This window comes from Musa acuminata, chromosome BXJ2-3 (assembly GCF_036884655.1).
Source record: "Musa acuminata AAA Group cultivar baxijiao chromosome BXJ2-3, Cavendish_Baxijiao_AAA, whole genome shotgun sequence".
NCBI lineage: Eukaryota > Viridiplantae > Streptophyta > Magnoliopsida > Zingiberales > Musaceae > Musa > Musa acuminata.
This window is the reverse complement of record NC_088340.1, coordinates 37994519-38016713: the sequence shown is the minus strand read 5'-3', so window position 1 is coordinate 38016713 and position 22195 is coordinate 37994519. Positions and strand designations below refer to the sequence as shown.

At 38.1% G+C, this 22195-nt stretch overlaps 2 protein-coding genes across 2 annotated transcripts; both read left to right on the top strand.

Moving 5' to 3' along the window:
• The first annotated feature begins 518 nt into the window (after positions 1-518).
• Positions 519-16793, top strand: LOC135608075 (probable UDP-N-acetylglucosamine--peptide N-acetylglucosaminyltransferase SPINDLY). Its single transcript, XM_065100512.1, has 18 exons — positions 519-799; positions 1545-1979; positions 3923-4084; positions 4193-4368; positions 4481-4556; positions 5317-5445; positions 5685-5804; positions 5924-5992; positions 6082-6163; positions 7574-7668; positions 9390-9454; positions 12042-12240; positions 12491-12685; positions 14066-14160; positions 14260-14395; positions 14481-14698; positions 15521-15648; positions 15819-16793. Exons 2-18 carry the CDS (start codon positions 1569-1571, stop codon positions 16217-16219), a joined length of 2757 nt encoding a protein of 918 aa, XP_064956584.1. The 5' UTR covers positions 519-799; positions 1545-1568; the 3' UTR covers positions 16220-16793.
• Positions 16794-17688: 895 nt separating this feature from the next.
• On the top strand, positions 17689-21100 carry LOC135608073 (casparian strip membrane protein 1-like). The gene is made up of 5 exons (XM_065100509.1): positions 17689-18089; positions 18169-18292; positions 18369-19203; positions 19534-19716; positions 20705-21100. Exons 1-3 carry the CDS (start codon positions 17740-17742, stop codon positions 18582-18584), a joined length of 690 nt encoding a protein of 229 aa, XP_064956581.1. The 5' UTR covers positions 17689-17739; the 3' UTR covers positions 18585-19203; positions 19534-19716; positions 20705-21100.
• Positions 21101-22195: the final 1095 nt, after the last annotated feature.

Below are 22195 nucleotides of genomic sequence, written 5' to 3'. Positions count from 1 at the left end.
ATTAGAATTAAATGACAAGTTAAAAGTATATAATTTTATTTATAGAAGGATATCTTACCAACATAAAAAAAATTTAAATAAATTACAAATAACAAAAATAATTATCAATAAAAATACCCTAAAAATAAATGTAACACAAGCAAGTGATCATTATGTTGTAATAGCATATATGCAATTCCGATTAGCTTTTTAATCGTCATGTATGATTAGTTTATATAGCTGCAATAATCCGCTACAGAAGACTCGCTGGGCGTGTGAAAATGGCAGACTCGCGTTTCGGAAACGAATGTGAAAAGGCGGCAGCGGCAGCTTAGTCGTCTTCTGTCACGACTCGAGTGCAGATTTCGGTTACGACCGAAGCTTTGGCAGGCGCACGCTTCCACTCGATGTGCGTCGGGGAAGCTCGCCGGTTTCAAGTCGTGAACAAAGTCGGGGCCGGACGAGCGCCTTCTCGCGGGCGACCTAACGAGCGTGCGTCGATGCAACTTTAATCTTCCCAATAAAAGGCCAAAAACAGAAAAGTTGGGGGAGAGCAGCCGCGGCAGGCAGCGAAAAGAGGGGAAGCGAGAGCGGAAAAGAGGAGGAGAAAAATAAGAGCGAGAGCGCGAGAGGCTTTTCTCTCTCTCCCTCTCTCTCTCTCTCTCTCTCTCTATCACGCGTCCGTCCCAAAACCCTCGTCTTCCCCCTTTTCCCCGCCCTCTCCCCCCTCCCCTCGCGCCTCGAAACCCTCCTCCCTCGAGCGTGCCGTCCCCCATGGCGTCCTTGTCCGAGCGACCGCTTCGCCTCGCTGCCCTCCAATGTAAGCGCCCAAACCCTAGTTCTCCGCCCTAGCCTATCCAGTGTTGCCGTGGCTATTCTTTTCCTTGTATTTCTCTTTCCCCTCTTCCGTGTGGATTACGCTTTTGTTCGCGAGCGGGATCGTGTCCGGAACTGATGAAGTCCGTGAGGTTTCCGTTTACTCCCCTCTCCAGCTTGGCGTGCGATTGATCTTGTTGAACCCTGGGTGGATTCTTTGCGGCGGCTTTATCGAGATGCATGTTTTAGTTTCCGTTTCTCGGGCTTTTGCCCTTGAAGTGATCGATGTAGGGTCTTGTTGGTTAGCATTTTCTTGCAGTAAAGGTGAAGTGTTGATTATGATTCTTGGATCATTCATCGTCTTGTTAGGTGTTTTGCATCAAGTCACTGCTTTCCATCTCCGATGCAACGTATTATCGGTCATTTCTGATCTTTTTTGCTGTTACATTCTGATTAAGCTAGAAACATCGGCGTCCTTGATTACTAATTTAGTGGAGTGCATTGGCAACCTGCAGTGTTTATCATGGTACAAGACGTGTGTTTTTGCCTCTCTCTCTCTCTCTCTCTCTCTCTCTCTCTCTCTCTATATATATATATATATATATATATATATATATATATATATATATATATCTATCTATCTATCTATCTATCTATTGACTAAGCTCCGAGTATTAATTCAACTTTAACCATATTCGAAGAGGCCAATTTTGCTTATTTATCACTTTTTCTTCTCTTACTTCTTCCAGAAGCAAAATTTGGGAACACATCCGATGGCACTGACGGAGGAGACTGGTAATGGGAAAAAGAGGGACAGTACGCAATTGGAGAATGAGAATCCAAAAGAATTCAGGTCTATCTCGGATGTGTGCCCAGTTCAGTCCCAAGTTCCCTTGCTCAAAAAGAAGTTCGAGGGGAAAGATGGCCTCGCATATGCCAACATCCTTAGGTCACGAAACAAATTTGCAGACGCTCAAGTTTTGTATGAAAGTATCATCGAGAATGATAGCACCAATGTGGAAGCCCTTATAGGCAAGGGGATTTGTCTCCAAATGCAGAATCACTTACGGCAAGCATTTGCTTGTTTTGTGGAATCAATTAGACTTGATCCACAGAATGCATGTGCCCTCACTCATTGTGGAGTTATTTATAAGGATGAAGGTCACCTGTTGGAGGCTGCCGAGGTACACGACATGTAGCTAGCTGATGTTTGTCTGAATTATTATTTTTTGGCTGGCTAATATACAAATAGCTTTAGTGCCAGAAGTAGATGGTTTTTCTTTTTTTCTGAAGATTTTTGAGTTGTACTGCTGGGCTTAGTTGTTTCTGATTTAACATAAACCACTAGTGCTGGTGTTTATTTATTTTTATATCGTTGGTCACTTCTGCTTTTACGTTTGATGATTTATATGATAAGACTTAATTCATGCATTTGACATAATACTTTCTATAGGTATCACTTAAAGTGTGCATTGAGCTATGTGATTCATATGACACTTAACAACTCGTGACAAAGAGAAACATTCAGGGATGGTAATGTGCTTTCTTTTGCTATATGGATTGTAGATTACCGTGCAACCAAGGAGCATCTCGTGATAAAAGGCTTGCTTTGCAATTTTAGAAACATAGTTGATGTAAAATTGATTTGTTTTACGGTTTCTTGAAGAAGAATGTTGGATAGGTGATTAAGCTTTTTACTAATAAAGCGTGGGGATCATGGGATGCTTTGAGATGCTTTAGACTTGAAGATGTAAGTCTAAGAGCTTATGTTTTTATAGGTGTAGGTTTGTAATTGCCTTCACTTTATTCGTTTGGATAGATCTCTATGCATAGTTGTTTTTTGATCTCTGTCACCTTCATATTCTTCAAGAACTTTTGATGGACCTTGCTGCTTTCTATGTGACACATGTACCTGATACATATCGTATCTAGGATCTGTGTGCATGTTAGCTTTTCAGTTCTTGTTTTAGTGATTTGCTCAACATTGCAAATTGATGTTTAAGGTTGAGTAAATGTATGAAACGATCACAGAAAAAGTATTCTTTTAGGTTATAGGCTGCTGGGCTGGTATGATGTTTTTTGAGCTTATGACAAGGCTAAGGCTATCTCAAGGGTGCTTTTAATGTGTTTTGTGAGATTGGCCATCGGTTATTTGGATGCAACATTTTAGGACTGTTTTCGTATATTTGGAAGGAGCAAGAGTGAGGTCTTGTTCAGTTGAAAGACAATGGTGGATGTGAGATTGGTGACCTGTGTAAGTGTGACTGATCAGGATTTGCCTCAAAGGATTGTTGTTTGGAGGTTTTATAGCTGTAGTTCAGGAGGAAAATGTTAAAAGTATTGTTGGAGAAGGATTAGAGAAGCTTCGGCATGATCTTTGTGAGATTCAATTAACATGGGAGAGGCTTTGAATTAATTGTTGAAAAGGCACATACAGGTTGGACTATAGGAACAATTTGTACTCCTTTGGTAGGGTTTTGCACCTGATAACTTCAGTGAGGATAAAGGTGGATGGTCCTATTTAACATTTGAAAATGAAGACCTTTCTTTTTGTTTTTTCATCAATTATTTATAAATCCCATTGCAGCATTGCAGTTTTTTTATTATATTTTAAAAGGTGCACCTTCATGTAAGCATATGAGTCCATATTATATTATTTTCTAGAAGTACACTAATATTTCTGACCCCCTAATAAGAGACGTACATATCCAGAACTTGATTCCTTTTTTTCCTAGCCTAATATATAGTCAAGTATAAAATTCCACATAAACCAAGGATGAGAAGTAGCCTCTAAAACTAAGAATGGAAATTATTCTTAAAAATTATAGTTGAATGACACTAGACAGGACTTTCATTTTTACTGATAGTTAATACATATGCACTTTGTCAACTGCCTGAGAAGTGATGCATATTAATTATGGTATTTTATGTTGATGTATCACCACTAATAAATATTTTAATATGTCAGCAATTGCATTGCTGGTGATATATAGTGCAAACTGCATTGTGTTACTTCATTGTATTTTCTCATATCTTTAAGTTTCGCGTGGTACAATTTGATTATATAATTTGCAATATTTCTGACTCCTGTCTAACAAATGAGTCTGACACAGTAAGTATGTTGCAGTCATATCAGAAGGCTCTAAAGGCAGATCCCTCATATAAACTGGCTGCAGAGTGCCTTGCTATTGTTTTGACAGATCTTGGAACAAGCTTAAAACTTGCTGGTAACACAGATGAAGGAATTCAGAAGTATTTTGACGCTCTTAAAGTGGACGGTCACTATGCTGTAAAGTCATGATAACTCTTATGCCCTGTTATTGTTTGTGTTGTAACTTGCTTTTGCTAGTTCTTTGTTGGTGTTTCTGGGTAATATGATATAATTTTTTTAATGTAGCCTGCATATTATAACCTTGGAGTTGTGTACTCTGAGATGATGCAATATGACTTGGCTCTTGGCTGCTATGAGAAGGCTGTTGTAGAGAGGCCTCTATATGCAGAAGCATACTGCAACATGGGAGTCATTTATAAAAACAGAGGCGACCTGGAGGCTGCCATCGCTTGCTATGAAAGGTGGGTTTCCTAGTTATTGTCCTTTGTTTCATTTGCAGTTTTTTTTTTCCTTGCTTAATGCAAGCTTTGTTCCTGCTGGTGCATAATTCTGCTGGCTGTTTTGTCGTATTAGGTGCTTGACCGTGTCTCCAAACTTTGAGATTGCCAAGAATAACATGGCAATAGCTTTGACAGATCTTGGAACAAAGGTCGGTGTTTATTTTGTCATCTTAAGTCTGATCCTACACATGTTCTGATTGTCTTTACTCTCTCAAAGTTCATAGAAACTTTTCTTTGTTTTAACTTCTCAGTATCCAAATCTAATGGCTTGGAATTGTTATACGTATTTCTTTGTTCTACAAGCTAAAAATGTTTTAAGATATGAATTGTTGATCTTTCCATAATTCGAACCTTGATACTCAGGTAAGTTCATGCAATTATGCTGATTTCAAAGGTTTGCCCTCTATAAATTCTGTAAGAAGGAAAAATTGACAAAGAAGGGCAATACAATGCTTAAAATTTGGAAACATAAATTGCATGAAAGACGCAACACACGGATGAGAATCTGGAAACATTAGTTGCATGACTGAAAGACATGCAACAGTAAAATAAAGACAATAAGTGCCAGATAAGTTTTAAGATCTGACCAAGTTTTTGTCTAGATGTGACATATTTTATAAACAACCTGACAAGACAATGATGTATAATATTTTATATCTTTCTCGATACCTTTACAACTGTGCTAAATCAATTTTGTGCTGACCTAAATGGTATTTGCTTAATCAGTTATTGAAATATTTGGTTTGTTACATTGTCTCTTTACATTAGGGATTCCAATATGTTAGTATGTAATTTGAGGTTTCCCTGATGTGGATATCATTTTTTTCTGGCACAATAATACATAAGGCACTGCAACTGCTTCTGTAATTTTTTTGGGAGACGTAACAGTCTGATGCAATATATTTTCAGGTAAAACTTGAGGGTGATATAAACCAAGGTGTGGCATATTACAAGAAAGCTTTATATTACAACTGGCACTATGCTGATGCAATGTATAATCTTGGTGTTGCATATGGTGAAATGCTGAAGTTTGACATGGTTAGTTGAAAATTTTCCAGTAACTTGCCTCTTGTAGAACAATGTGATATTCTGCTTAAGCCAGAAGAGGGATTTATCAAAGTGTGGACCACCTTGGAAATAGTTCTACCTCTCTTCTTTCTTCTGCCAACTCACTAGTGCTTGTAGCTTACATTTGCTTGCTCAGAATTTGACTCAGTTGTTTTTGTATTCTTTAGCTTACTTTAAGCTGAAGCTATAACTCTAAATCATTTATGAAGGCAATTGTGTTTTATGAACTTGCATTACACTTCAATCCTCATTGCGCGGAGGCTTGCAACAACTTAGGAGTTATCTATAAGGACAGGGATAATCTGGACAAAGCTGTGGAGTGTTATCAGGTGTGTTCAGTATCATAATCTTTGCAAATCTAGTGCTTCGATATGTTCCTGTGACGGTGTGGTGCTACTTATTGAGACTTATATTGACATATCACTGGCTTGATATTATTTTGTTCTAGATGGCCTTATCAATCAAACCAAACTTCTCCCAATCGCTAAACAATCTTGGTGTGGTTTTTACTGTTCAGGTACATTCATTAATTTATATTCTTGTGGAACTAGTAAAATTATCATTTTTCTAATAGTGACATTTATTTATTTATTTTCATATGCTTAGGGTAAAATGGATGCTGCTGCCAGCATGATTGAGAAAGCCATTATTGCAAATCCAACTTATGCAGAAGCGTACAATAACTTAGGTTGTTTGTGCACCCATTTTTTCATATTCTGATGTAAAGTTTTTGTTGCTATCACTCATGGTTTTTTTAGTGTGATGTGTTGTTTTTTTTGGATTTAAAACTTGAGGGTGATTTGAATTTGCCTTATTTAAAATTTTTTTGGCCCTTCTGTTTTTATCTTTTTCTGATGTTAAGTTTTTGTTGCTAATTTACCACTTTTATTTTTTTCTATGTGATGTGTTTATAATCTTTTGGGCCTTTCAAGAAGCTAGAAACTTGAGAGTGATTTGAATTTGCCTTATCAATATGGGCTTCTGTAATCTTTATGGACATCAAGGAAAGTATATATATGGAGTTTTGGCGGGATTGAAAAGAGAATTTTGTAACAGTTGATTCAAAATTTGTGTTATTATATTCTTTACAGCCATAGTTAACTATTCAATTTGGATCGCAGGGCTTGGCCATATGTTCATCAATATATTATAGTGTAGAGCATGATGATATATGTTATGGAAGGTGCATTTTGTTTCTCACTTTCATGATCTATTGTTATGTGCTCTTGGATTAGTGACCAAGTTTGTTGAGACATGTGCAAGGATGCTCACGGATTAACATTTGTACTCAGTCTAAATTATATGCATAGAGTTGGTGTTGTGTATACAAAAAATATTGCCAGGGAAAATTGGTGCTACCAGTAAAAGTAAAACAAGAATTGCTTGAAATTTCAGCAACTTGGATGTTGCCCTGGTTAAGAATACATTGAGGAACAATCACAAATTACTTGAAATTGCAGTGACCTGGAGTAGCCCTTGTTGATAATGCAAAGAGGAAAGATCACGAGAAGGAGCATAACAAATGAGGCATAAGTCAATTTAAATCAGAGTTGGGTCTAGGATTGGAGGCACAAAATAGGCTTGGCTAGGAATGTAGGAAGGGGTATGATGCCCATACAATTATCAATGAAGATTGCTGTTCATGGAATTTAAGCTTCCTCAATATAAAATAGGTTTTTTATTTTTTCTTTTCTTTTCTTTCAATAGTTTGTCAGAAGGCCTGAAAGGTTCAATCAAAATTCACTTGATACCCTGAGGGTTTTGCTCGTCTATCTTTTTGTTCCACATATCCGAATCATTCAACCCAGTGTTCTCGACAAAGAGAACAAGTTCTGTCAAAAACCACTTGATACCCTTATACTATTTGTTTGATTAAATAAAAGATAATTGTCTTTCATTCATTCTGTTAAGATTAGTTATTTTAGTTGGTCCAAATTATCTAAAATTGGTATATGTTTCTGTCTATTGATTTGTTGCAAGCAAACATGTCAATTGATTGCAATTGTATCACATTTCTGCTTCTTGATAAAATATTTTGATAGTTACTGTAAAAAAAAATTATTTAACGTAGTTATCTCTGACATTCTTTCTTGTTTAGGGGTTCTTTACAGAGATGTGGGCAATATTTCTCTGGCGATTGAAGCATATGAGAGGTGCCTCCAGATAGATCCTGATTCACGTAATGCGGGCCAGGTACTACTACATCCTTTTAGCATCTCTGATATACTTAAGGATGCAAGTTTAACTGACAATTCAGGTGTTTAATGTCTTGGATTAGCTCGTGTTAGTCGTATAAGGTGATCTTTTTAGCAATTTGTGCATTTTGGATTGGCAGCATGAGTTATATGGATTTTATTTGTTGCTACACTCTTGAACAAGTTAAGCAATTATGTACTATGCCATGTACACTGTGTAAATGCTTGGTTGTTGGAGCTTTTGTTTTGTCCTCATTTAAGGCTTAGTACTTGACTCATTTGCTTGTGTGTGTGTGTGCTGATCATCTTCAATCTGATCCATAACTGGCATACAGCTTGATATATGCTGGTTCCTAATAGACTAGGTTTGCTGCATGCCTAGGAATTCTGGCATTGCGCTGGAATGATTTGACACTTTTGGTACTGAACTGATTCAATTAATATGATGGTTTGAACTTTGAATAAAATACCAGGTCATGATATTTAAAAGGTCTTAAAACCATTCAAGCATCTTAGTGGTGCTTGAAACACTGAACAACTAGGGCTCCAACCACAATATTTTATGCCATCATTAATTCATTTTATATTATTAGTTGCAACACTTGATTGCTTTTTATATCCTCTACAATTTTTTTCAATCTAAAAATCTCTCATCTTTATTATATTCTAATGCGTAGTGGTTTAGCCTATATAAAAGTAGTATGATCATACAAAGCTCTAGTCCCATGCATTTTAGGCACCATTTTGAACCTCCATTCGGCGGTCTTTGGCAGGTCTGTTATAAATAACTCATGGTATCTTCAAAACTAATTTCAGCAACATTGTATGATATGTTTAATTTTGTTGGTGTTTTAATTGGATTAAAGCTGTTTTGCCATGAAAACCATCAATATGAGAATCCATATGCCATTGGCAAAGATCAGTTGCTGGGTTGGTCGAAAAGTCATATCTTGCCTTATGTGGAATTGGATCATGTATTTGACCCTTTTATAACAGTTTTCTCCTTTGATATCCTCTAGTTATTTCGTAGCCTCAGTGAATATAGATGACTTCATCGTGTTGCTTGCCTGAAAGTTAACATACCGGGAAAACATAACACTTTCTATTTTTCTGTCAAATTATTGAATAATCAGGCACTTGGATCAAAGTTTCAGAACTGTGTGTGCTTGCATGTGCTTGCGTGCATGCATGTGTTCAATATCTAGACAGTTTGCTTGATTGCCATGAAGCCATCTTATTTTATAGAAGTTCATTGATACTTCCCTTTTGCAAAGCGATCTACCGTCATTTCATGAATGATTTTGGATCACTTCTCATTCTTATGTGTGTGTATATATGTGTGTGTGTGTGTATATATATATATATAAAACAGGAAAAGACATCCACTGTTGACCATTTTTGAGTTTCAATACTAAGTGTAATAAGAGATTTTTGGGATTTTGGATGACATTGGCACATGGCTTGATTTGAAATTATTTTTTAAAGTTATTTGGCAAGTATGTTAATTTTCTTGTATTTTTTTTGTTATGATCCATTATAACAGAGAATATCCACTAATCACTTGAAGTTGGTGGTTGGCTTTGCTGTTGAAATTGTCAACATTATCAGTTGTGAATTAGTACATCATTGATAACTTACTAATTTTTGTTGCCAGTTATATTGTTTTTAGTCACCAGTGATCAGTCCTTTGTGAAATTATTGTTTACTAATGTTTTTCAGAATCGTTTGCTTGCGATGAACTACATAGATGAGGGTTTGGATGATAGACTTTTTGAGGCTCATAGGTATTGTTAATTCCCTGACTTCAAAGTCCTCGTTTGTTTTTCTGCTGGTTCAACTTTCTTCTTGCATCTTCATATTTTGTTACGAGTACAAGAAGGAAGTCTCCTCAAAGCTGGTTAGGCTGGTTTATCAATATTGTTTATCTTACTTTTCTAATATGATCCATCATTCCTAGTAGTTGCACTATTTATTTTGCATGTTATTTCATATAAAGGATTTAGTATTAGTCTGGGTAGGGATGCCAATGTCTAAGTGCTGTTTAGAATATTTTTGAGAAATCCTGTCTGATCAACCTTTATGTGACCAGGATTTGGCACTTGGTTCTTCTATCGACTTATGCGGACCTTGTCAAATTTCATGCTAGATTGTGCCTCTGGTAAACTTAAAAATAGGCTATCTCCAATGTGATTCAGATTGGGCATGTAGATTTTGGATTTGGCTCATGTTTTGTTGAATCTCTGTTCATCTCCAGGGCCATATTGTCCCAAAGGGAAGATGATGTGGGCTTATTGGAAATGCAGAAAGGTTTAGAGGATAATTAGGAAAGGGTGCAGTCAGTGCAGATTTGAAGGAAGAGAAGATGCCAAGAAGCAAGAGTGGTTTACCTGGAGATGGGTTCAGGAACATGGGTTGCAAATAATGTCCTTACAAAGGAAGAGGAACAAGAAATGGCATTAAATCTGCATAAAGCCTGGAGGAAAGGATAACATTGAACTAGGACTGGAAGCATGTTGTCTAGATTTTTGGCTAGGAAAGGAAATGGGTTGTCAGGATTTGTGCTACAAGAATCTTATAGTCTCTATTAGTTAAGCATATCAAGTTAGCTTTATTGGGGGTAATAAATATATCATTTAATAATTGAGATTTTATATTTTTGTTAATTTCTTAAGAATTGTTGCAAGTTTAAAATGCTTTAATTTAATTAAGGGGCAGTGACTTAATATATAGTGGGACATTGTTATTGCAGGTTCCGATCACTTTTTTGGTTGGAATTTGGAAAGTGAAATGGGATCTCTTCCGCACCATATAATTGAGGTTTTGAAGTAAATTATATACTTCAAAACATAGCTCCTCTCTAACATGAAGGTGGTGTTGGAATTCCTCCTCTTTAACGTAGCTTAACTATTCTCATGAAAAATTATATACTTAAAGAAGTTCAAGCTTTTCATGTACTTCCAATGTGTATTATAATAACAACATTAACTACTGAAAAGTCAAAGTCACTAAGTTGTGAAATGATGTTGGGTGATAAATTTAGAAAAAAAGGTTATAAATTGTTTGTGGTACATAGTTACAAGGGATAAAATGCAACTTTATGTATAACCAAATAAATGTGTTCTCCTTAAATATACAATAACTAAAATTTAAAAATTGATAACATAAATTATCATTTTAAGGCAGATAGTAAATTTATTGAAATGAACCTTTAATCATAACTTTATATGTATCATATCTAATATATATGGCTAGTCTCCCCATCAAAAAAGAAAAAGAATGGGAACAAGAGAAGGAACATTATGGAAAAGTTGCTTATTCTGAACTCAATTACAAAATTGCCTTTGGTTCATGTCGAGATAGAATTCATTAGAGTGGAAAAATTAGGCATCTTGTATGCGTTGAGTTTTCTCTTTTTTCATGATTGTTATAAAACCCGTATCTCTTTGACGTTCTTTCTTATCCTTTTCTAATATAATTGATGACTGATTGAGCTATCAAATGATAGCATTTATTCCTTTCACCTATTTTTATCTTGCTTGTCTGTGCACATCTGAACTTTAACCCAACATAAGAGCTTCTTATTGGGCTTCTTTCTATATGGTGAATGGGTTCTTTTGCCCCTCCTTTTCCTCACTGACCCACAATATTTTCTGATACCACTGGTTCACATAAAATTTTGTTTTTCATTGTTATGTTTGGGTTCACATGCATCACCCCTTTCGCTTCCCCTTTCTCAACACCACTCTTCTCGTTCCCGATACTTTCTTCCCTCGCTCCTCCCATCTATACTGATAATATTTGGGCCTATATTATATGAACTTTGGTTGGTGCCATGAGATGTCTACATAGACAAGTTGCTAATCTTTGATCACCCTCTCTGCCATTTCTATCATGGGACCAATGGCCTGTATCTATCCAGGTCATGGGTACACTCTGCTGTGGTACCCTTAAGAAGGTGAGTATGACATCGCTCACAAATGGTGCACTCTTTTATAGCCTACTCGAGGCCACAGGAATTGGTTCTTCTGGAATGATTCAATTTACATCTGGTGCATGTTGACATGCCTATTCAATAGTCAACTTGTAATTTGGTCCTGAGGGAATCCATCCAGGTCACCTGCCGGGATGTTATTATTATTATTTTTACATATTTTGTGTTTGCTTTTAACATACTACACGTTTGATACATGTTTACTTGTTGACTCTCCATAGCTCCTGTCATCTCAAAATACTTGATGTTTCTCTATAGCTCCTGTCATCTCAAAATATGCAAGTGCCATTATTTTTCTGAAGCAAGATTAATCTTGCTGTCAGTTGTATTTTTGTCATATACTTCAACATGGTGCGGTTCTTAATGAAGTCATTTCTTAGGGAATGGGGACGGCGCTTTATGAATCTATATCCGCAATACACCAGTTGGGATAATCCAAAAGACATGGAGCGACCACTAGTAGTTGGATATGTGTCTCCTGATTATTTTACCCACTCTGTTTCATACTTCATTGAAGCACCTCTTTCACACCATAACTATGCAAATTACAAGGTGGTTGTGTACTCTGCTGTTGTGAAGGTAAGTTTTCTTCTTTCCTATTTGATTTCTGTTTCTCTATTTATATATGTTTGTTTAATCGAGCTATTTTCCTATTGTGGTATTTATTCATACATTTGAAAGCTCATACCCTAAGTTGTCAAGAAAGGATTGACGTTGTTAAGCAAGTGCATTTCTCATCAAGCTTCTTCTCAAATGTCCTCTTCTTTACTTTCTGGGTAGGCCTTTTTTCCATTGTCTTTCTGACTTGCTTGTTGATATGATTTTTCAGGCAGATGCTAAGACTCTTAAATTTAAAGATAGGGTTCTGAAAAAGGGTGGGCTATGGAGAGATATATATGGTGTTGATGAGAGGAAAGTTGCTAGCATGGTTAGAGATGATAAAATTGATATATTGGTGGAGCTTACTGGTCACACTGCAAACAATAAATTGGGGATGATGGCATGTCGACCTGCTCCTGTCCAGGTAATAGTTGTTTATTTTATTTGTATCCTAAACCTTTGATTTTTCTTCATGTTATGTAGATGTCTTGAGTATCTTGTGCTTTTTTCTATCATCTTTTCTGTTTTTATTCTGTTTTTTCTGGTGGTGTTTGGGGTAGGAGTTGTTGGTTGGATGACGATCAACTTGTAATATCAGTGATGCTACTTTTGCTGTTAATCACTCTGAATCCTGATTTGGTAATAATGGTAATACATCTAATATCAATCTTAATCCCATCATTCTGTATTCTGCTTGTGCTACTATTCCTCTCCATGCTTTATCTTTTTTCTCATTTTCTTCAGAGTTAACTATGAATTTCTTGCCTTTATCGTCCACGTGCATCTATTTGGAATATGTTAGGATTTTACCTTCTGCATAGTTGATCGTTAACCACCCAAAGATGATTGCCAAAACACATTTTTAAATTGCCAGTAATGCATAAAATATGCTATGTAGTTTTCCTTTGATATTTTTTTGTTGATTACAAACTAATGTACTTAAAACTTGTCCTGGTAGAAAGGGCCCGTTAGTGTATAGCTTAGCTTTGGTTGCGACCTACATCTCACCTGTTCATAAAATCTGATCTTGGGTTTGGCAGATACCTTCCAAAGTTCATTTATCATGGATCTGCTTGATGCAGAAGTAGATTTGGATATAGTGGAACTATTTTTGTGGAAGGAAGCCTTTTTTTTCCACTTTGGTATGATTTGGATGCTTGTCATATCTTGTATAGAGCTCAGAGACTTCAGCAATAAATTTGTGAATTTCAAAATTCTTTAGCTGTGATTAATTATTTATTATGTGATTTGTACTCTTAGTGTGATGATTATAGAACATTTAACCAATTCCTTTGACATTGCACTTGATGCTTGGATACGTTTAAGTTGCTGCAAGTTCTAAAGCTAAGTGCAATATCATGAATTGATCAATGAGTTGGCTACATGTTGCTTTTATTCCCATCCCGTTTAATAGTGATTTCCATCCACTTGTTTCACTTTGACAAGCATTTCTCATCCTTTGCTATGTCACACTACTATCTTGTTCCTTCGTGGGCCATCTTGTAGCTGATAAATGCTCACTTTCACCCACCAATTGCTACAACAGTCAGTCGCCTGATTGTGATCACTTGTATGCTCAAGACTTCGCTTTTTTTTTTTTTTATCACAGAGTTCAAGATCATGCCCATCATCTAAGAAAATAATTTCGCATGAATGTTTCAGGCTTCCTCTTCTCCAACGTTATGCTTGCAACCTAGTAGGAATTATTGTATTATTATGGAAAAGTAACGTTTTATTTTTATACTTACTGTGAAATAACTATTCTATGTAGTGTCTTCTCATAAATGTTGCTATATTGTTGTAGGTTACTTGGATTGGTTATCCAAATACAACTGGTTTGCCTACAATTGACTACCGAATGACAGATGGATTAGTTGATCCACCAAATACAAGGCAGAAGTAGGCCTTATATTCATGTCATATTTTAGATTGATAACTTTTTTTTTCTTCTTTGTTTATGGTTTGATCTATTATATGAGTGACATGATTGTTTGGCAGGAACGTTGAGGAACTAGTTCGTCTGCCAGAATGTTTTCTTTGTTATACTCCTTCTCCTGAAGCTGGTCCTGTTTCACCAACACCAGCTCTTTCCAATGGCTTTATCACTTTTGGAAGCTTTAATAATTTGGCCAAGGTAGTACCTCACTTTGATCTCATTAGTTATTAGTTTGATGAATTTGAAGGCATGATGTAATTTCTTTCACTGATTTACTTAACAGATAACACCAAATGTATTGCGAGTCTGGGCAACTATACTCTGTGCGGTTCCAAATTCCAGACTTGTTGTCAAGTGTAAGCCCTTCTGTTGCGATAGTGTAAGACAGAGGTTTCTTTCAACCTTGGAGCAGATGGGGCTGGAATCTTTACGTGTTGATTTATTGCCTCTTATTCTTTTTAACCATGACCATATGCAAGCATATTCCCTGATGGATATCAGGTAAATATAAAATATATGGTTCCTCACGGATATTTCATGCAGAATGGTGCTTGAGGCTGCATCCATATGTAATTCATTCATGAACTGCTCCTCACATTGATATGTTACTGTTTGGATTTTCATTTGCTAGATTCTTTTCACTAGGTCCTTTATCCTGATGGATAATTATGTTATGTTATCATTATGATATCTATAAGTTCGATGGTCAGTGTTATTTTTTTCTAGTATGCTATTTCTTTATTTTGTGTTTATCTTATGAGTATTTGTTTCCTAAATTAGCATAAAAAACGCAAATATCTCTAATAACATATCCATTTATTCTCTAATTGAAATATCAAAATTTAAGAATTCCATAGTTTTCTCAGAAAGTTTCTACAATGTTTTCATCCTAAAAGCATTTCATCTATTTTAGAATTATTTGAAAATCAGATACCTTATGGCAAGCAATCTATAATCTGGTATTTCATAGCTCGCAGTCAAGCTGAAGTGGTAGTTTAACTTGTCATTTCAAGTTCTTAGCTCAGTTTACACTAGTTGAGATTTTATTGTACTATTATATTGTGAAGCTATAAAAGAACCTTGGTAGCTTATCATGCCTGCTTAATTGTAGTTTAAGATTGGAAGTGTGTGGCATTTGCTTGCATCTACTAGAAACTAGTTTGGCCCAAAAAATTACTCTGCTGTTTAAATTTACGTCATCAAATTCGAAACTCAACTTTGGGCAGTCAAATTTCTGGATTCTACTATTCACTTTTTGGAAATTGTACTCGTCGGTGTTGCATTACCGTGATATTGATTTAAGAATGTTCCCTTCCATTGCAGCTTGGATACATTTCCATATGCTGGAACAACTACCACATGCGAGTCATTATACATGGGGGTTCCATGTGTCACAATGGCAGGTTCTGTACATGCTCATAATGTCGGTGTCAGCCTTCTAACTAAAGTTGGTATGCATGATCACATGGATAATTTTCGTGTTTATTGCAAACATGAACATGATCTTTATATTTTGGTGAATGCTGAGAATGTGCACTTTGTGGCTTGATCTCATACACAATGTTATTTTCATCACCTATTTGTTTCCATTTAAGTGACTGATTCAAATTATTTGATGCAGGTTTGGGGCGCCTGGTTGCCAAAACAGAAGAGGAATATGTTAAGTTAGCATTACAACTGGCTTCTGATGTCTCGGCTCTGGGGGAGCTAAGAATGACACTACGAGAACTTATGTCGAAGTCTCCAGTTTGTGATGGAGCAAAGTTTACACAAGGACTGGAGTCTACATACAGAAATATGTGGCATAGGTATTGCCGTGGTGATGTACCGGCCACCAGGCACATAGAATCCCTGAAAGATCAACCACCACTGTCTGACAAGATCTTGGTGAGGTTTTCTGAACACAAAACAAGCAATGTTCCAGAACAGAATCACCAGGTGCAAACAAAGATGAATGGTGTTACCCCAAATCTCTCATTGACCCCAAACAATGCCAGCTGTGAGGCAAATGGTAATTGCTGAGACACATTGTGGAGAGCAAGGTGCATCTTGATTTGCTTGAGCGGTACTACACTGGAAGCCGGCACTTGCCGTTGCAAAGCAAAATACATGTGAATCCATTGTGTTCTATTTTGGCCACATTTGGCGTCTATGGGTACCTGTAAGTCAATTCTCCAGTCATGTCGGAATAACACAGGCTAATTAGGTGAGATGGCAGCATTCTTTGGAAGGATCGGAGCAGCTGCTTTGAATCTCTCTCTCTCTCTCCCTCTTCCCTCTGTGGAAGGTAGAAGAACCTGGGCCGGGGATAGTGCCATGGCTGAAGGTTGATGATTGTAACAATGGCATGTCTAAAATGGAAAAAAATGAATCATACCAGATTTGTAAATTCGTATGTAGACAGAAACCCATTTGTGGGAATGAATTATTTGGGGAGCCCCTCTTGGCGATAGGTAGCGTTGCTGAATAGTGGGTGAGTGCTATGGGGAGCTCATAAACTTGGTGAAGCATCTTCGTTACAAAGTTGCTTAACTATTTGTAAGTTAAACTATTTTTCTTCTTTACAAGCAAACTCAGTCTTTATTAGCATTTTTCATTCGGAGACTGATCAAGAAATGACATGCGCTTTTCTCTGCATTAGTAATTAATTATATGCCCCCTGTTGCTTCACATTGTCAGTCATGCTTATATAATTTTTTGGTACAGAAAATGTGTACCAAGGAATTGCTGCTGTCAGTTTCGAGAATGAAATTACAACTAACCTCAGCCATTAATAATTTATTTTTCTTACGCTTGAGATCGGCAACCTGATGAAAGAATTTTATGTTTTTCTCACCTTGTTGTAATGACATCGGAGATTTTTAAGTTGCATTGGAGAATAAGAGAGTTCGGCTTCAGCATCAAGTTTTTATAGGAATGCAATGGTCTCGTTGATGGTGTGAGTTTGAAGATTGAGATTGTTCCCGTTAGATTTGCCTCATTTGGAGATGGAACGATTAAGTTGAGGTACCCATCTGGAAGAGCAAAGCTTGGGCGCTTGTCACTAAGTAGATTTCTAACCATTGACTTGAAGTTGTCATTCTCGAGCCAATATGGTTCAACGAGATTTGCGACGTCTAAGATGGCTGTCCAATATAATAATGAGAGGGAAGTCGTATGAAAATTATGCGACGAACGTAAATAACCAAAGTGTTCTAAAAACGTGAAGTCGCTTGACGTTTACTGGTTCAGTAAAACGTGAAACCTCTCTCTACCCATGCAAAGGATTATTCTTCTCTCCCACATTAACAGGGAGAACGTAAATAAAATTGATTTGTAGCTTTGAATGCAGGTTAGGTGATAGCTAATGGCTCTTCCTGCTCCTTCGAGCTGCACCACCACCTCCAACTTACTTCACAAAGCTCCTATTAATAATGAGTTCCCACCTTCTCCACTGCAGTCTCGGCGGCCGCCAGCTTCCTTCACCTGTATATATTCTCTCCTCCACCCCAACGCTTCATCACTGCCTCATCCGATCCCTTCTTCCCGATCCAGCTCCCAGCATGAGCACCAGCGAAGCCGCCCCCTCCGCCACCGCGATCACCATCGATGACTCCGATGCCACAGGAAAAGCCCCTGCTGCTGCTCCGGCTCCCGCGGCACCTCCTCCTGCTGCCGCCGCCGCCCCCGCCGCCCCTAAAGATCGACGCTTCCCCTTCCTTCTCAGGAAGACCAAGGCCGCTGGTGGGGGGTGCAAGAGAGGCGTAGCCTGCTTCGACTTCCTTCTACGGCTCTGCGCGATAGCTGCTACGCTCGTCGCCGCCATCATGATGGGAACCACCGATGAGACTCTCCCTTTCTTCACTCAGTTCTTCCAGTTCCATGCCAACTTCGCCGATCTCCCTGCCTTGACGTCAGTACACATCTACCCACTTTTACTGAAAGGCCACTTCCATGATCTCAACCGGTTTGCATGGGCTTGCTTTCTGCAGGTTCTTCGTGGTGGGGAATGCGATCGCAGCAGGTTACCTCGTCCTCTCCCTCCCCTTCTCCCTAGCCGCCATGATTCGGCCCCAAGCGATCGGGCCAAGGCTTCTGCTCTTCGTCCTCGACACAGTGAGTCGCTGATCACCGTCTCAAGTACCTATCCCTTTGTTCTTGATAGATTACGGATCTCTTCCTAACATTACAGGTCATGATGGAGCTGACGATCGCTGCGGCTTCTTCGGCGACGGCCATCGTGTACTTGGCTCACAACGGCAGCTCCAAGGCCAACTGGGTGGCCATCTGCCTGCGGTTCGATGGCTTCTGCCAGAGCATCAGCGGAGCCGTCGTGGCGTCCTTCATAGCCGTCGTCTTCTTCATGGTGTTGGTCATCATGTCTGCTCTGGTCATGCGGAAGCATTAAGAAGCGTGTGTTGGTGGTCTTCTCTCGTGCGCGTCTCTCGTTTCATGGTTCCGTGACTCTGCTCTGCAGTTGACTCCATTCCTCATGTGGTCAATCTACGATGCCATAGATGTTTGAATGTGTTTGTGCTGCTCTCATGTGGTTATGTAATGATGTATTCTGTGCGACTCTGTGCATTAAACCGAAAAAGAAAGCTCATATTTCTTCTGTGCTTTAAAATTGTTGACTGGTCAGATGAACGGTCATCATTGGTCCAACAGACCTAAACGGTGGGGCCCACCATTCACTAATCTCAAGTGAACGGTTGAGATGGATGGGTCGGAGGGACTTCAAAAAGCCTCCGCGTAGTTGCCGTCACGCCGCCGCTTTGCACGCGGCTTAAGTCGCCACTGACGATGTCGGCTCACACCGGTCTGTCGTTGCTTAAGTGGGACGCGAAGCAGCGCCAGCCTTTGACCACACCAAATCGTAAGCCTAAACTCCCCACATGATCCTGCGGGACGATCCCTAGCCTCGTCGCCTGACGCCGCCTTTACGCCCGGGCCGGATAGCCTCATCTCATCGTCGATCGAGGAAGCAGAAGCGAAGGCCTAATTCCGGATATCTCATGGGGTTCTCCGTGAGTTGTTCTTCCTTGGATTCGGTACTCCCTAACTAGTTTTCTTGATCGATAATTTGGGATGTGATTCGCCTTGATTTGACGCTAAATCGATCGATGGTCATCTTTGCTCGAAAGCAAGGTTTTTGCTGAAGTTTCTACCGGTCTTGTGTACTGCGAGCATCTCTGAAGAATCATCTCTGCAAGTTGCCGCCTTTTCTTGCTCATCTTCGACAAATGTCTTCTTTTAGTTTTCGTGCTTGTTTGGATGCTTCCCTCCTCGTGATTTAAGGATTGCAGTGAGAGGAACAGCCTGGTTGACGTATGATTGATGTACGTTTTTGGTTGCAGGAGTTGTGACAGTTGTTTACCATGTTGTCGAGACCTCTCCTGCTCGTTTTCCTATTTTGGTTACTGATCATGGTAACACACTTCGAGCAGAGGCAACAAATTGTCACCGAAGCTGAAGCCAATCCTGTGGTGTCGCGAAGGAAGCAACGCATGTTAGACAGTGAAGAGGTTGTTAAAGAGAAAGTAAGCATCTATCATTTTGTGTTAAATGGAGTACCTTTCTCAGTTGGTTTTGTGGAAAGTAATTTGCTTTTAATTATGCCGCCTTTGAGCATAAAAAATTGCATGTTTTGTTAATTCACACAATCATGATAATTGTGGGTGTATCGTACCATGGGCTGACCCTTGTTCTAACTCATAAAGAATGTATTTGTTCATCTTTCTCTCCTTGTTTTTCCATGTTTAACATAGCCAACTTATGATTGAGGCTGTTTTGTTGGCTTCTTGATTCTTTTTTTCCTTCAATATGAATATTGTTCCTTATTCAAAGCTTGTCAATTCGTCCATTTTGCCAAAATCATCCAGTTATAAGGGAATATCAAAGGAGTGCTTGATCAGGTGATCTTCTCTTTACATGGCATAAGCTTGTTCTGTTTCGGTGCAGGTTTCATCGTTGCTTAGATTTTCTTTATCTTGGAAGTGGGTGTCAAACTGTGGGCCTTCTTGATTTTTAAGTTGTGCTTTGCAATGAAGGATTACTCACTGTGTGACGCCTCCAGTTGTCCCATATCAGTAGTGGGAGAATAATTGTGTTGGTTTGAGGGATAAATGATCATTACTATTAACTTAGGTTAAAGCATTTTGAATCTATGATCAAGTTCTTGGCTCAGTTTTCTCAGATTGGATCCCATGATGATTGACATGACAATAATAATCCAATTTTCATGGTCGGGAAGGAGGGAGGGAGGAGAATGAGGAAAACTAAAATAAAGGAGCTGCTTTCTTTTTTCCCGTCCTCCTCCATTCTTTCTTATTCATTCTTATGCTAATACAACCCCTGCACGAGATAAACATATGAACCAAGACTTTCCTATTTTTCGTGCTATTGGTTCTTTAGCTTCGATGAAGTAAAATATACAGTACTCTGATGATACATTAGGGGCAACATAAAATCATAATCCTCATATTAGCACCTAGCTTATCATACTTGTTAAATTTCTTTCTTTTGCAGATAATTCTATCGCAAGAAAAAAGCATTCAACAACTCCATGATCTTGTGCAGAGCCTTAAACAGCAGTTGTTGCATTGCCGAGGCATTAACAATTCAGTGCATGATGATGGAAATACTTTGAGTGAAAAAATGTGAACAAGAACTATAGGCTGCAGATACTCAACTAATGTCCAAGGAATTTACAAGTTATTTGGCAGCAAGTCTTGTCATATTTCTTGCTTGGTGAATATGCAATAGTTCATCAGGAGTATTCCTAATATTCCATAAAGGATACATATTTTGTTGTTGCATTAAAAATAGAAAGCTGTTAGTTTATATGTTTTTCTTTTTTGTGCATGCTGTATCTCATGACAAACTTTCAAATTTATGTTAATGAAGCTAGTCCTTTGATTATCACTGAAAGCTGTTTCGTCGTATATAAGCCAGTTTGAAAATCCCATTCATGATTTATTTATAGGCATTATTTAACATGCAATATTTTAATGATACAATTACTCTAAACTGTCTGCTTGAGTTTCTTTTAACTTTTAACTATATGTCATGCTATGTAATATGTATACAGTCATTGTTCTTTTTCTTGTACATTTTGTTGTACGTGTTCCTTCTCCTTCACCGACACCACTATGCTGACATGATATCATAGTTTTTGTTTACAAGTTAATTTTGTAAACAAGACTTGCAAATGCAAAGCGCTACATGTCCCTGTAATACCTGTTCAGTATACTTGTCAAGGAAACTATCAGTTTAGCATTGTTTGCAGTTTCTTACATCTTATATCGCATAGGTTTGCTTCATTTAGTGAATGGATCAGTAAAGCTTAATAGTTGAGCACAACAGGCTGAGGTCCGAACTTTTTGGGTGCAATATCTCCAGTCAAACTAAGAGCTAGTAAATCTTGTTTAAGCTACAGTGCTCGTTCTCGTTATGACCTGATCATTGTAAATCTAGTGATCAAAGTTTGTGCATTCCCTTAATATGAACATTGCATTTATCTTACCATAAACTAACATTAGGAGACCCAATTAAAACACTGAAGCAGCAGTTGAACTTAGTAGGTGCCGCAGAACATGGACTTGATGCCAAGCTTTCTTTGAGTACTTCTTTTGGATGAGAAAAACACAACTAAGTCCTTCAATTTCTTTTGTAGTTTGACTAGCTTTCTCCAAGTGCAAGGAATGGTGGTTAATTGATTTGTTATACCTTGTTACTACTGCATTATGGTTGATGTATTAGCTTTTTCAGATATTTTAAGCAAAATCCAAGTTATCTATTATTGTCATCACCAGCACCTTTCCATCCATCATCCATCTTGTTGCTGCCTCAGCTGTGAGCACCCACAGGCTTGGATGCAATTGAAGGTGCTGCTGTAAGCTTCCATTCTCGAATTGGTAAGCAGAATATTTCTGAAACCAAAGGGCAGCAATTGCTTGTGTCATCCTGGTAACTTCTTCTCTCACCATCAAACAGCATCTTCAAATTAATCTGCTACAG

Excerpts from the sequence above, each read along its gene's own strand:
- LOC135608075 (XM_065100512.1), top strand. The coding sequence starts at position 1,569 with ATGGCACTGACGGAGGAGACTGGTAATGGGAAAAAGAGGGACAGTACG. Across the intron at positions 5,805-5,923 it reads AAGCTGTGGAGTGTTATCAG|ATGGCCTTATCAATCAAACC; the intron begins GTGTGTTCAGTA and ends ATTTTGTTCTAG. Across the intron at positions 14,161-14,259 it reads CCACCAAATACAAGGCAGAA|GAACGTTGAGGAACTAGTTC; the intron begins GTAGGCCTTATA and ends ATTGTTTGGCAG.
- LOC135608073 (XM_065100509.1), top strand. The coding sequence starts at position 17,740 with ATGAGCACCAGCGAAGCCGCCCCCTCCGCCACCGCGATCACCATCGAT. Across the intron at positions 18,090-18,168 it reads GCCGATCTCCCTGCCTTGAC|GTTCTTCGTGGTGGGGAATG; the intron begins GTCAGTACACAT and ends TGCTTTCTGCAG. Across the intron at positions 18,293-18,368 it reads TGCTCTTCGTCCTCGACACA|GTCATGATGGAGCTGACGAT; the intron begins GTGAGTCGCTGA and ends CTAACATTACAG.